Raw genomic sequence first — 14,700 nt, forward strand, 5'->3', positions numbered from 1 at the left:
CCTGCCAGGTTGCGTGCTCTGATAAGGGTCTGGTATAGATTTTTGGGGGGAACCCCACGCCATTTTTTTTATTTTGGTGCGGGGTTCCCCTTAAAATCCATACCAGACCTGAAGGGTATGGTGTGGATTCTTGGGGGAAACCCCACACCATTTTTTTTAAAAATGGTGCAGGATTCCCCTTAATATCCATATCAGACCTGAAGGGCCTGATATGGAATTTGGGGAGACCCCCACGCTTTTTTTTTATTTTGGTTCGGGGTTCCCCTTAATATTCATACCAGACCCAAAGGACCTGGTAATGGATTAAGGGGAAACCCATGCTTTTTTTTCAATGACTTTTATCTGTATTGCCGGGACCCGGCAATTCATTATAGTCGTGACTTGCGAGTAGTTTTAAATTACTTTTTTCCTTTAGAAATGTCATTTTGTGCAGGGACTTTTCTAAGCACGAGAAACATGCTCTACTTTACAGGCATACTATAGACAACCCCAGGTATGAAATTTAAAGGAATATTTCCCTTTTATTGTTTCGCTTTAAGCATTATTAAAATCACTGCTCCTGAAAAAATTTCAGTTTTTAAAACTTTTTTTGCATTGATACATGTCCCCTGGGGCAGGACCCAGGTCCCCAAACACTTTTTATGAAAATAACTTGTATATTAGCCTTTAAAATAAGCACTTTTAATTCTTCATGTTCGTGTCCCATAGACTTTAAAGTGTTTGTGTGTTCGAACAAATCTTTTGCCTGTTCGCATGTTCTGCTGCAAACCGAACCGGGGGTTGTTCGGCTCATCGCTAATTGTAAGACAATAGACTTCTTAAAGAGAATGGGTAAAGCAGAAACTTGTCTCTTGAGGGTACCTAGGGTCAAATGCTGGTCCAAACCAGACTGAAACCCCAGGGTATTTAAATTTGCTTTCAGTCTGAAGCTAGGTGATTAGAAGGTAAAAAGAAGGGGGAAGGGACAAAGATAGAAACGCTATCTTGTACTATTTAGAAATTACAGATTAGATCCAGATGTCTGGGATGTATTTTATGTATATTGGCACCAATAGGCATCTCCTCACTCCTCATTCTGGGTTTGCTCGGTGGACTGGTTTTGGGGTTGATGCCTGGTGAGAGCAAAAAAGATCACTTTTTCTGTGTTTCAAAAACTGTATTGGGTTTCTTAACATGGTAATACAGAACAACATAGCATGAGTATTACATTATATAGTTTCCAATAATAAGTAGGCATATAATATCAAAGTAGGTGACTCCTAACATTAAAGTCTAGCTTCCATTAGTGTCAAATATAGAAGAGGTAGCTTCTTTATAAGGCAACAAGGTACAGGAGAAATTATACATGACTCTTTACAATGCCTCAGGGCCACTCAATATGTTCCAACATAATCAAGTCACACTGTTGAAGTCAAAAGTATCATAGCCTACAATGAATTTGACAAGATCTCTTTTTCTGAGCAGAAATAGTAGCCATAGGAGTGTGACTTTTTCTTGTCGGGTAGGATCACCTTTCCCCAGTGACATCCTTGATGAATTTATTAAGGAATTCCCAAAATAGACATTCACCATCCAAACTAGGAATAAAAAACTATTTTTACAAACAGGTTCAGCATACCAAGCTTTCAGCCACAAAATCCCATACATATGCACAGAGAAAAGAGATGTTCTAGAAACTTGACAGAAAATTTACATTTTCTAGAGTGGAAACACAAAAAAAAAATAAGGCTGGACATTAGCTATTTTTTTTTCTAGGAGATCAGGGTCATCAAGGACAGGTTTCTAGTCATTGTTCACTTATCTTTTCTAGTTAGTCTGACAAATAGATATGGCAGCAATTGCTAGCTATAAGGCTAGACCTGCAAGAGCAAATAAGGCTTGGGCCATTATGGTGAGCATACCTGCGATGATGGTCTTCAGGGTTTGGGAGCCATGGAAATGGACCATGGCCCTAAACTTGTATAGCGCACTATGTCTAGCTACACATGTCAATGCAGCATCCAGTGGTCAAAACAAACATTAAAGACTGGCCCCACATATTGGGGTATTGGTAAGGTCCCTGAAGTACACACCAAGGGTTACAGATCCAAAAACTGCTAGAAAGCCCATGGTAATATATTGTTGATGAAGTGTCAGAAGAAAAAATGGAATGGTTTAAGAAAGAAAATACTTCTCAATAGGAGAACAATTGCATCACCTAAGGACCTAAGGACACTAGCAAAGGTGACGGGTCTAACGTTTTTTCTTTACCAGTGTTCAATCACCTGAAGGTAGCCCGCATACAACCGATGGCCTTTAAATATGTGTCTTGTGTTCTGTACTGTACAATTAAGATAGACATTTTAAGGTCTTCAACTTGCTCACATCATTCTACATAATAATTAGTCCAGTTCCACTTGTATACAATTATTTGTACTGAGCATACAGTATGTAGATATGCAGACCCTGCATTCTAATGATCTAGTTTATATTTATAACATGTTATCTAATTACTGGTATTACTTACCCCATATTTAATAAGTATAATATCTAGTATGTATTTGCTGTGGAAAAATATTTTATTTCTTGACTTTTTTCTACCATTCTACATAAAAATTGTCAGTTCTTGATGTTTTAGTTAAAGACCATTTTATGTATTCAGGTTGGCTGAAATGATTGCAAAATGCAGTATAATGACAAGCAGTTGGCAAATATAAAAAATGCATGAGATCCACTGCTGGGAGAGACTCTTAATAATCAATGTAAATGCTCAGAGGGCTAGGTCATTTATGAGGGTTATAGAGGTTTCTCACTTGGGGACAATTGTATTAATATATGACTGTTACTTACTGGAGTATCATAATCTTCAGCTGAAACTGTAACTATCACTGTGCCCTTTAGGGCATCTGGAGCCACCATTCCCCAGTAGAGTGCTCGACTAAACACAGGCGAGAAATCATTCATATCCTGAAAAACAAAATTAAAATCAGTATTTGTTTATTTATTTTTTACAGTAGATGTGAAATTACATCACAGGTTCAACAATTTAATTTTCAAAGAATATTTAACCATCTTCCATTATCGTAGTCTGCCTGCAGCTTTCCCAATCCTATTAATACAATGTAACATTAATCAACCATTTCAATACTGTCTAAATGTGACACGGAGTACAGGAAAGTTCTCCTGCACTTTCAGAAAATAAACTTTTTTTACCAACATGTTATGTCCACAACACATTCATATGGTTGAGGAATAGATTATTTCTAAATAAAATAGAAATAAAGCAGAATGGTGGAAAAGTAAAAAAAAAGTTCTGGCTACATGGTACAATAGAGGCTGAGGGAAAAAAGTACACAAGTGTTCATACAGGTTAACACTTGTTGCAGTTCCTTAGAGAAATCTCTGTGAATATATAAATATATACCAGAGAGCACTAATCTAAGTGTAGTAATCCACAAAATATTTAATGGGTAGAAACAAAGTGGCCACTCAGGTGTGGCAGTTAATAAGAGTGCATGACGCAAATATTTGTGACATGCACTCTAAAGCCTCATACACACGGTCCAGAATCTTGTCAGGAAAAAAACGTTGTTTTTCCTGACGAGATTCTTGGCAAGAATCTCTTGCCGCCCGAGTATACACACACTCCTTTCAAAAGAACCTTGTTTTTTTTAAAGGCAAGAACGCAGGTGACGTCATCGCGTACGACAAGCATTTGCTCGTCACATTCTATGCCGTTGCCACCATCTTGCTTTACCCTACCTATGCCGTGGAAGCCACCGCGCATGCGTCAAAGTCATTTCGAGCATGCACGGGTTTCAACGGCGACAGGTAAGTATACAGACGCTCGGGTTTCTCTTTGGGAAACAGGCAGACAAGAATCTCGACAAGAAAATAGAGAGCAGGATCTCTATTTTTCTCGTTGAGATTCTGGACAGATTTCCAGACGAGAAACCTGAAAGCCTCGTACACACGCTTGGTTTACTCGGCAAGAAAGCTCTGCCAGCAGTTTTCTTGCTGGTTCTTGCCGAGAAAACCGAGCGCGTGTACGAGACGTTACTTAATGCCACATGTGAGTTGCCACTTTGTTTTATCCATTAAAGTTTTTGTGCATTACTACACTCAGATTAGCATATTCTGGCATTCTAAACAAAACACTGAAATCAGAATATTTGGATGAATTATAGTAACCTTGCATCAAATCTAGGGATATAAAGTACAATTATAAAATGCACTATGTATTATCATAGTTACATAGTTAATCTGGTTAAAAAAAGACACAAGTACATCCAGTTTGACCAATATAAAAAAAAACATACATATAAATAGAAAACTTCCATATACATTATCTTATATCCACAGTAAAGCATGAATAAATTGGTCCAGTGGAGAGAAAAAATTCCATCCTGATCCCCCAACAGACAATCGGATATTACCTATGAATATTAGTATCCAGGTATATTATGTGCATTTAGGAAAGAATCCAGACTTTTCTAAAACAATATTTTGAGCTGGTCAGAACCAGCTCTTGAGAGAGTCTATTCCACATTTCCACAGCTCTTACTGAGAAGAAGCCTTTTTTTTTTATTTTGGGATTAAATCTTTTTTCCTCCAGATGTAAAGCATACCCCATTGTCCTCTGCAATGAACTTAGAGAATAACTACACAGAGTTCACTATTTGGACCACTTATGTAGTTATACATGTTTATCATATCCCCCCTTAATCTCCTCTTCTCAGGAGAGAATACATTAAGTTCCTCTAATCTTTCCTCATATCTGAGCCCCTCCAAGCCTTTTATTAGTTTGGTTGTCCTTCTCTGCACTTCTCTTCCCCAATATCCTTTTTTGAGAACTGGTGCCCAAAACTAAACTGTGTATTCCATATGTGGTCTTACTAATGATTTGTACAGGGGCAAAATTATATCTCTCTCTGCAGTCCAAACCTCTCTTAAACAAAAAAATGTTTTGCTCACTTGGGAAATTGCTGCTTGACATTGCATGCTATTATTAAGCTTATAATCTACGAGAACACCTCAGATCTTCTCTACCATTGATTCCTCCCAGTTGTACTCCAAATGTGCACATTTTTAGCCCTCAAGTGCATAACTTTACATTTATCAACCTTAAACTTCATTTGCCACACAGTTACCCAATTAAACAGTGGCTTGAGGTTGGCTTGTAAGTTTGAGACACCCTGTAAGAACATTATTACATTGCATAGCTTGGTGTCATCTGCAAAGACTGAAATGGTACTTTTAATCCCAGACCCTATATAATTTATAAATATATTAACCAATTGCCGACCGTGCAAAAGCCAAATGACGGCTACAGTGCAGTTGGCTAGTTCTGTGAGGGCAGTTATTGACTTCCTCCCGAACTCGCGCGCGCCCCCCTGGGGAGCGCACACAGAAGTGTCCATGACTCTTCGGACCCAGCGCATCACGGACAGGGGTAAAGGGCCAATAACAGCAGCCCTTTAATCACTTGTCTACAAACCAGTGATTGTGCGGTTCAGCTCTCTCCTCTCCTCACAGCGATCAGTACAGCGTGTGAGGAGGGAGCAAGTGTAACAGTGCGGGTGGGCTGGATTTGAAGTGCCTACAGCACTGATCTTTGCCCATTCATGCCTCATCCATGACACATCAGTACTCATCTGTGCCACATCCATGCCACATCAGTGCTCATACATGTCCATCCATTCCACATCAGTGCTCATCCATGGCCGTATATACCACATCAGTACTCATCCATGCCACATCAGTGCTCATCTGTGCCGCATCCATGCCACATCAGTACTCACCCATGCTACATTCATGCCACGTCAGTGCTCATTCATGCCTCATACATGTCACATCAGTGCTCATCCATGCCACATCCATACCACATCAGTGCTCATCCGTGCCACATACATGCCACATCAGTGCTCATTTGTGCCACATCAGTCATTATCCATGCCTTATCCGTGCCACATCAGTGCTCATCCGTGTCACAAACATGCCACATCAGTGCTCATCAATGCCCCATCCATGCCACATCAGTACTCATCTGTGCCATATCCAAGCCACATCAGTACTCATCCATGCCACATCAGTGCTCGGCCCTGCCACATCCATGCCACATAAGTGCTCATTCATGCCACATCAGTGCTCATACGTGCCACATCGTCACCACATAAGTGTTCATCCATGCCACATCAGTGCTCATCAGTGCCACTACAGTGCCCATCAGTGCCCTACAGTGTCTCACAAAATTTAATAGGTAGTGAGAAATTACATGCAAAAATACAGAGGAAAACTTGGACAGCCGCACTCCAAAAAACGTTCCTTTTATTAAAACAGGTCACAAAAAATACATGCCACAGCAAAAAATAGAACATAAGCTGACGCCTTTCACACTGTAGCTCAGTGCTTAGTCTAGCTATGACTAAGAAATAACCAGTGCAGGTGGAGGTGACTAAGGGGAGCCGTGAGTGCCATTGAATGGAACATAACCCGCACCAGCAGCATATCGGCAGCATTAGAGCATGAAGAGGGGCTTGTGTCACCCGTTCCCCCAATCTATATGCATACCGGTAAAACAGTAACATAATCTATTTCAGGTTAGCTGGTCTTATCCCTCCCCCCTTGAGACATCAAACCGGTGAGTAAAAACTTTATTTCAAAACTTAAAAGGAAAATCTGCTGGCACACCAGGTATATGATTGGAAAAAAAATAAAAGCTCAGTGAAAAAAAAATTCTGAGTTTAAAATGAGTTCTCTGGGACATTTTTTAAAGTGCACTTTTTAAATAAAGTATCGAAACTCTAATACTCTGAATTTAAATGTGGAATACTGCTGCTTCCCTGATTTATTGAGTCTCTGGTAAATGGAACATACACTAATAAGAAAGCTACATTAGCGTTATTCTCAGAACAACAATGAACAACAATGACATTTTTTTTCTTTTTATATGCTTTGCTGGATAAATGAAAGTGTTTGAAATATAGCAAAGATATATTTAAAAGAGAAAGAGAAGAGTAAGGATTTTATCTACACACCTAACGACGCATGTGATTTTCTGAAACAAAATGTGTATCTGACCCATGAACTGTCTGCAGTTCCATACAGCATAGAAGACGCCGTTATTTTGTTCCTCTTTATTTTTTTTATTTTTTTTTTTTCTCTTGTATTATTATTTCTTCTTTCCTCTCCCCCCCCATCTCTCAGAGCCCCACGTTAAATGTTTCACTACCATCCCTTCTCATTGAAAGACCTCAGAAGTTAAAATCCTCCAGAGCCCATATCAGACCCAGTATTAGGTTTAGTTCACAGGTCTGACAACAGGGAAAGCCAGAAGAGCAAGGTTGGGGAAAGATGAGTATAAGGGGAAGAGGAGCGAGAGGTGGGGCAGCCTCGAAACCCCCCCGGCTAAGTCAAAGCCCGGGCCCGATGAGTAAATTTGTGTCCTATGTGGCAAATGAAGACAAACAGGCCGAGGAAAAACAACAAGGTGTCAAAAGCAGTCAGTCAGAAAAGGACAAAAAAAGGAGAAGAAAAAGGCACCTACCAAAGTTCCTCCAGAACATGATACATTGTCGGAGTCTAGAATGGATCAAGAGGAGGAAATAGATTTTGATCAGAGAACTGAGGAAGAACAGCAAGACAGGACACTATTACCAACAAAAATTGAAATAGAAGGAATGTTTGCCGCCTTAGAAAAATCACTCAAATCACAAATGGAAAGAATGGAGAGAAATATAGGGCACATGTTAGAAAGAGTGGAAGAAGTCGAGAAAAAGATAGAGTTCAATGTAACTAAGGTTAAAGAATTAGAGGAAGAAATTAAATCATTAAAAGTGAACCAACAAAAACAAGCATACAAATTAGAAGATCAGGAAAACAGAGACAGAATGAAAAATATCAGAATACGCAGAGTACCAGACTCATCGCAGGTTGAAAACCTCTCAGAAATAATAATGAAAATTTGTAATCCAATATTAGAGAGAGAAACAACCTCCCCACTAAGAATAGAATGAGCACATAGGATAAGAAGACCAAGAGAAATACCACAGGAGAACCCAAGAGATATCATTGTGAGATTTGAGAGTTGGGAGGAAAGAAACCAATTATGGAGAAAACTAAGAGGCAAATCGCAAAAAAATTTTGAAGAGCATAGCATTCAAATATACCAAGATCTGACTCAGGAGACGCTGAAAAGAAGAAGACGACTAAAACCATTGCTAGTAGTTTTGCAAGAACATGGAATTCAGTATAACTGGGGGTTTCCAGCGTGCCTGATTGGTAGAAAAAATGGGGTCACTGCAAGGCTTAGGTTTATTGAAGAAATGCCAGAATTTTGTCAAAAATTGGATATCCCAACACCAACCATTAAATGATTGAGCCTGGCGGCCAGGGGGAGGGGGGGTGGGAGGTGGGGAGGGACCATGGAGGATTAAAATAGTAAGCTAAATAGTGGGATATAGGGAGGGGGAACCTGAGAGTGCTCCGCTCCATTGCCCTAGGAATAGGGGAAGGGGGAAAAGAGAGTGTACCAATTAGAACTCCACCTCAGTGAGAGGAGTAAAAGAGCGCCAAGAGCGCCAAAGAGAAAAGGCTCTATACGAAGACCATAGGGTCAAGGTACAACCAGGGAAGTAGGGTGGGAGTTGGGAGGGATGGGAGGTGGGAGGGAGCTGGGGAAGGGGGGAGGAGGGGTGGGAGGGTGGAGGGGGGAGGAAGGGGACTCGGATCTGTGTATCATAAAACAAACATATATCTGTCTGAAAAAAGAAAAAATAGAAAGATATGGCTAACATAAATTTCATAACATATAATGTGAGAGGCCTTAATTCCCCAGAAAAAAGGCATATGGTATTAAGAGAGATTGAAAGGTACTCTGCAGAAATAGTTTTCCTGCAAGAGACACATATAGCATTAGACTCCAATGTGAGACTCGGGCAATCCCAACTTGGTACTATGGAGATTCTCCAAAGAAGAGAGCAAAAGGGGTCACCATAGGCGTGGGGAAGAACATCTCTTTTAAGGTAGAAGAAAGGAAAGTCGACCCAGATGGTCGCTACTTGTTCCTAAGAGGGGCCCTCCAAGGGAAAAAATATACGCTTGCAAATATATACTGCCCTAATAGACACCCTCAAAAATACCTTAGGGGGATTTTGAATGCCCTAATGGATTTTAAACAGGGTTATGTAATACTGTCAGGAGACTTCAATGGACAAATATACACACTAAAAAGATGGAAGATATATTAAGCACGACACAATTAAATAAGAATGTGTGGATACCACCTAAAGCTAGAAAATTGGGCACGGACGCTCACAATATAACAAAAAATGTATTTAAAATATGGGACACAGTATATAGGGGGGAAAATGGGAGTGCAACTCCCCTTTAATTTCACTAGCAGGCACTCATTTTTTTCCACCAGGCAATAAGACACAGTTGGGAAAGCAACTGGGAGAAAAAAAAATTAAAAGATATCACCACACAAGGTAAAATAAGTTTAAGACAAGACATAAAAACAGTAGAAGGGGATCAATACTTGAGTGATTAGGAGTATTATCAGTTAAAACACTTTGTGAGCACTTAACCACAGCCCATTAGGGATGATAAAACATCAAACCCAATAGAAAAGATATGCAACATTGATAAGCCACTGAAACATGGTATATTACTGGTATATGGTATATTAACAGATATGGAGATGCAGGGAACATTGTCATGTGTAGAAAAGTGGGCAAATGACATGGATAAAAAGATAGATGATTCACAAATGATAGGTGCAGTGTATGATTTTGCGTCTGATATTACTACTATTGAAGGAAACTACAAGTGTATGGTATGCTGGCATTTGACCCCAGTAAGAATGAGTAAAATACATTCAAACAATTCAGAGCTTTGTTGGAGGAATTGTAAGCAAAAGGGAACAACAATGCACATCTGGTGGGATTGTCCGAGAATACAAGAATATTGGGAAGAAGTATTAGAATATATAGAAGAAATAACAGGGGAGAAGATCTTATGTAATCTTTGGACTTGCCTATTCCATGGAAAACCAAAAAAAACAGTATGGAACAACTTTGGTCCCTGTGCTGCTAAATGCAGCAAAGGGCCTAATCCCCAAAAATTGGCTACACCCAAAGAGGCCATCAATAACAGAGTGGATAGAGCGAGTAGACTACATAGCAGAAATGGAGTATCTTGCTCGAGAGGAGATCGCAGGAGAAGACAGATATAGAGAGATATGGGAGAAATGGAGAGTTTTTAAAACATCAGAAAAAATTGTACAGGGAATGACAGAAACAGACAGGTGAGAAAACAAATAAATAAGTTAAACATCAACTAGATACACAGATTTGGGGAGGAGGGGGAGGGGAATGGGGAGGGGGATTAGGAGAGGGGGGAAATAAAAGGAAGAGGCAAGCAATACCTCAGGTTAACACCGCCCGAGGGGAGGAGGTTTCACATTATAATTGCTTGTTTAAAAATGAAAGATGAAGAATTTTCCAAAAAAGAAATTACACAAACAATCAAGGAAAAAGAAAACGCAATAAACAAAAGAAAAAAAAAAGAGAGAGAGAAAAAAAAAATGAATGAACTACATATGATGCGAAGCCACAGAAGAGACGTTATGGACGTTATGAGTCTGAAGTGGAAAAAAAAAAAAGGAAGGAGACACAGTATTAAAAAAAAATTAAAAAACGATGCTGCTTGCGTCTTTTTTCAAGCAACACATTATATTTTATTCTCTTTCATCTCTGTATTTATTTGCATCTTTGTGGCATGTTTATGAATGTTCTGCTAAATTAATGAATACATCTGTTTCCAGGGCATCATTTAATAGAATAAGTATCACAACTAAAAAAAAAAAAAAAATTATGGCGGAGACTTTGGACAATTTTGACACATTTAAAATGCATTGTATATTGTGAAAATGACAGTTGCAGTTTGGGAGTTAACCACAAGGGGGCACTGAAGGGGTTATGTGTTCCCTGAAGTGTGTTTACAACTGTAGGGGGGTGTGGCTGTAGGTCTGATGTCATTGATTGTGCGTCCCTATATTAGGGAACACACAATCGATGACAGCGCCACAGTGTTTACACGCGGCTCCCCCCGTTCTTCAGCTCTGGGGACCGATCGCGGGACTGTAGCGGCGATCGGGTCCACGAGTCCCGCGGCCGAGGTCACGGAGCTTTTGACCGGGTCGCGCCTGCAACCCACCACTGGGCTTTATACAGTCACGTACAGGTACGTGATTGTGCCCAGCGGTGCCATTCTGCCGACGTATATCGTCGTTAGGCGGTCCTTAAGTGGTTAATGAAAAAACTGCCCGAAATAAATGAAATCAGCTCTTTTTTTTCTCGTCGTGTTTCCTGTCAGTTTTTTTCTCTTCGCAAAAACAGTTGTGTGTATGCTTTTCCAAGGGGGAAAAAACGTGCATGCTCAGAATCAAGTATGCAGCCCAAAAGCAGCCCAAAGGGTGGCACCATTTGAAAGGAACTTCCCCTTTATAGTCCTGTCGTATGTGTTGTACGTCACGCGCTTTGGTCAGACTTTTTTTACATGAACATGTGTATGCAAGTCAGGCTGGAGAGGAATCACGTCAGGAAATTTTTTGTTTTTTTTCCTGCTGAGAAAAATGGTTGTGTGTACGAGGCATAAGTCTTGGAGAGCAACCCTCATCCTTGGAAAGCTTGCTCTCTTAAAGTTAAGTGTTTTTATATATCCAGTATGACATTGTGGATTTCAGTTAACATTAAATTAAATTATGTTATAGTCACTGATACCCAGATGTTCTTTTATTTGAACATTAGTAATAAGCTCTGCATTGTTTGAGATTACAAGGTCCAGCAGAGCAAATTTCCTATTTCAGCCCTTTTTACATTGTACCATAACATTGTCTATTAATAGGTTTATAAATGTTTGCCCTTTAAATGTTTGTGCAGTGCCATTACTCCTGTCAATCTCTGGGTATTTGAAATGCCTTATTATGACTGTCCCAGCCCTTTCAATCTGTGCTCCTTGTTGACTCTCCACTTTCTTTTTAACATTGGGTGGACTGTAACAAACTCCAATGATTAACTTTGTAGTACACACACCCATGTGCAATTCCAACAATAATGCTTTAGCCTCATCACACTCTCCATCAACTAGGTCCTCTTTCACACTTCACTTGGAGATTACTTCCCACATTTTACCCTATCTCTCCAAAAGAGAGCATAGCCAGGAATATTAACAGCCCAGTCATGTAAAGAGTGAAGCCAAGATTCAGCAATACCAATTAAATCATAGTTCTTTTCCTACACCAAAGCTTTCAACTCACCTATTTTGCTTGGTAGACTTCTGGCATTGGTTAACAAACACTTCAATATGTTGTCACATTTTGCTCATGTATTTGGCATATTTTGTATTTGAATACGAATGGTACCATTTCCAATGGTTGTTTGTTGTAACATGGGAAACTTTTTATCACATGCCATAGCCCTCCCCCTATCTTTTCATATTCCACCCACCAATGGGGACTGATCATGTCTGACCTGCCTGCCCTATTATAATCTAATATTATTCAATGACAATCAATCAGATTTGGCGTAGTAAAAGTAAAATGAAGATTAAGCTGGTTGTGTCATGGTGTGCACTTTGCAGATTTCCTGCACTTAACACTGCCTTTTAAAAATTACCTTGATAATGTATACTCTTGTAATACAATAAAGTAAATATGCTTTACTTTTTTTTTTCATTTTTTTCACATCCAACCATCAAGAATATCACGTAGATAGTGACTTTAACTGTGTACAGTAAGACCCCTTTCACATTGAGGATTTTTTTCAGGCGGTACAACGCTAAAAATAGTGCTGCTATACGGCCTGAAAAACTCCTTCACTGCAGACTCAATGTGAAAGCCCGAGGGCTTTCACACTGAGGCGATGCGCTGGCGGCAGACACAAAAATCTCCTGTCAGCAGCATCTTTGGAGCGGTGAGGGGAGCGGCATGTATACCGCTCCTTCACCGCTCCTTCCCATTGAAAACAATGGGAAACCGCGGCAATTAATCCTTTATCGTCCGATAGCGGGGGTTAATACCGCACCACTAGCGGCTGATTCCCGCGGCAATCCCGGCGGTATAGCGCAGCTATTTTAGCGGCGTTATACCGCCACCGCGGCTCCCGCCCCAGTCTGAAAGGGGCCTAAGTTTGCCACACAATTCACTAAAAGCCCTTTCACACTGGTGCATTTTTGCTGCGTTTTTGCTGTGTTTTTGCGGTAAAAATAGCGCTATTAAACCGCTCATAAAACTCTCCCCATGCATGTAATGTAAATTACATCCTTAATTGCTATTTCAGATTAATATGGGCAGCGTATGTAATTTACCTAAATAACCATTTTATAAAAATGCGCTCTAGTGTGACTAAAATGACATGGTATTACTGGTACAGAGATGAAACCTAGCAACCATTATGTTTTGGGAATTTGCCAGAATAGCGTAATTTATTTTTATAGAGCCGAGTAACGGTATCGGAAATCTCAAGAATTTTGCCCTATCGGTATCATGCAAACATTCTTCTTAATGCTAAAACAATTCCTTGGTAATGAGAGTAACATTGTGAAAAATATACTCACTATAGAGACCTTTGTGTAATTTCAATTAATTAGGATATAATACGGTCATATTTTGCTTGAGAAAAAAAATGATGTTTTAAAGATATTTTTCTGAAATGCATATTTAATGTATTAGGACTCAGAAATTTTAAACTTATACCTATACCACATATGCAGTACATTTTAATTTGTTTTTACAATGAATAGTTAGAAGCTATCTGATTGCTTTACTTTTTTTTTTTTTTTTTCAAATAAAAATATGGCTTTCTATTTATTAAGTGGAATTATACTGTATGCCTTTGGAGCTCTTTTGGTGAGCCCCCTCTTCCTCCACTTCCAATATTTTGGAACCATTCTCTAGGATGCAGAAACAAATCCACCATCTATATTTACAGTACACTGTAGACTACAGGAAGTACCGTACATAATGCTAGTAAATACACAGACAATATAATAACTGCAGAGCACTAGGCTAATATATGGACATTTTGTTAGAACATTGTATGTTTTAAAACATTTTTACTACTTTAGCCGAAGATCCATATTTATCATGCAAACAATGTCAGAGACCGCAGTTCTTTGTGCATTGTCCTCCCCTAATTAAGCTACATATCTTCCTTTTCGCACCCACAATGCTTGTATTCATCCTCATAATTGTAATTTTTTTATCAGCAGACTTCTTCTGTTAATAATTCAGCCAGATCTCATACACCACTACAATGCTAAATTGTTTCTAATGTGTTTACAGTCAATGAGGGCAAGATAACAATGGCAATGCCACTATTTTCTAATGCTGGCAACTGAAAATGAGAATAAATCAAATTGTAGTAACTATATCAACATCAATTTATTCCATATTCTATGGTAACTTACAAAACATACAGTATTATAGAATGATTGCAGTTACTTATTGTGTTTTAGAAAACACAGATTTAGCTCTTCATTCATATAGTAAATTGGGTGCACACAATCAAGCTGATAAGTGAAGGTTAGTTGTAAATAGCACAATTATATATTCAGTAAATGTGTACACACATGACATAATAATAGCTGTTATGCATAATTTTTCTTTCCATGAAACCTGATGGCTGACAATTACCATAAACACAGTCATGCACTATTCAG

The 14,700-nt window shown here is 39.2% G+C and overlaps 1 protein-coding gene across 6 annotated transcripts in view; it reads right to left on the reverse strand.

Annotated features, from left to right (window-relative positions):
• PCDH15 (protocadherin related 15) overlaps positions 1-14,700 on the reverse strand; it is a 1,266,541-nt gene that overhangs the window by 297,784 nt on the left and 954,057 nt on the right. For all 6 annotated transcript variants that reach the window (XM_040362073.1, XM_040362072.1, XM_040362074.1 and 3 more), the window contains one exon: positions 2,830-2,946. In XM_040362073.1, coding sequence (XP_040218007.1) covers positions 2,830-2,946 — 117 coding nt within the window. The remainder of the gene's footprint in view (positions 1-2,829; positions 2,947-14,700) is intronic.

The sequence above is a fragment of the Rana temporaria genome, chromosome 8 (assembly GCF_905171775.1).
Source record: "Rana temporaria chromosome 8, aRanTem1.1, whole genome shotgun sequence".
Classification (NCBI taxonomy): Eukaryota; Metazoa; Chordata; class Amphibia; order Anura; family Ranidae; genus Rana; species Rana temporaria.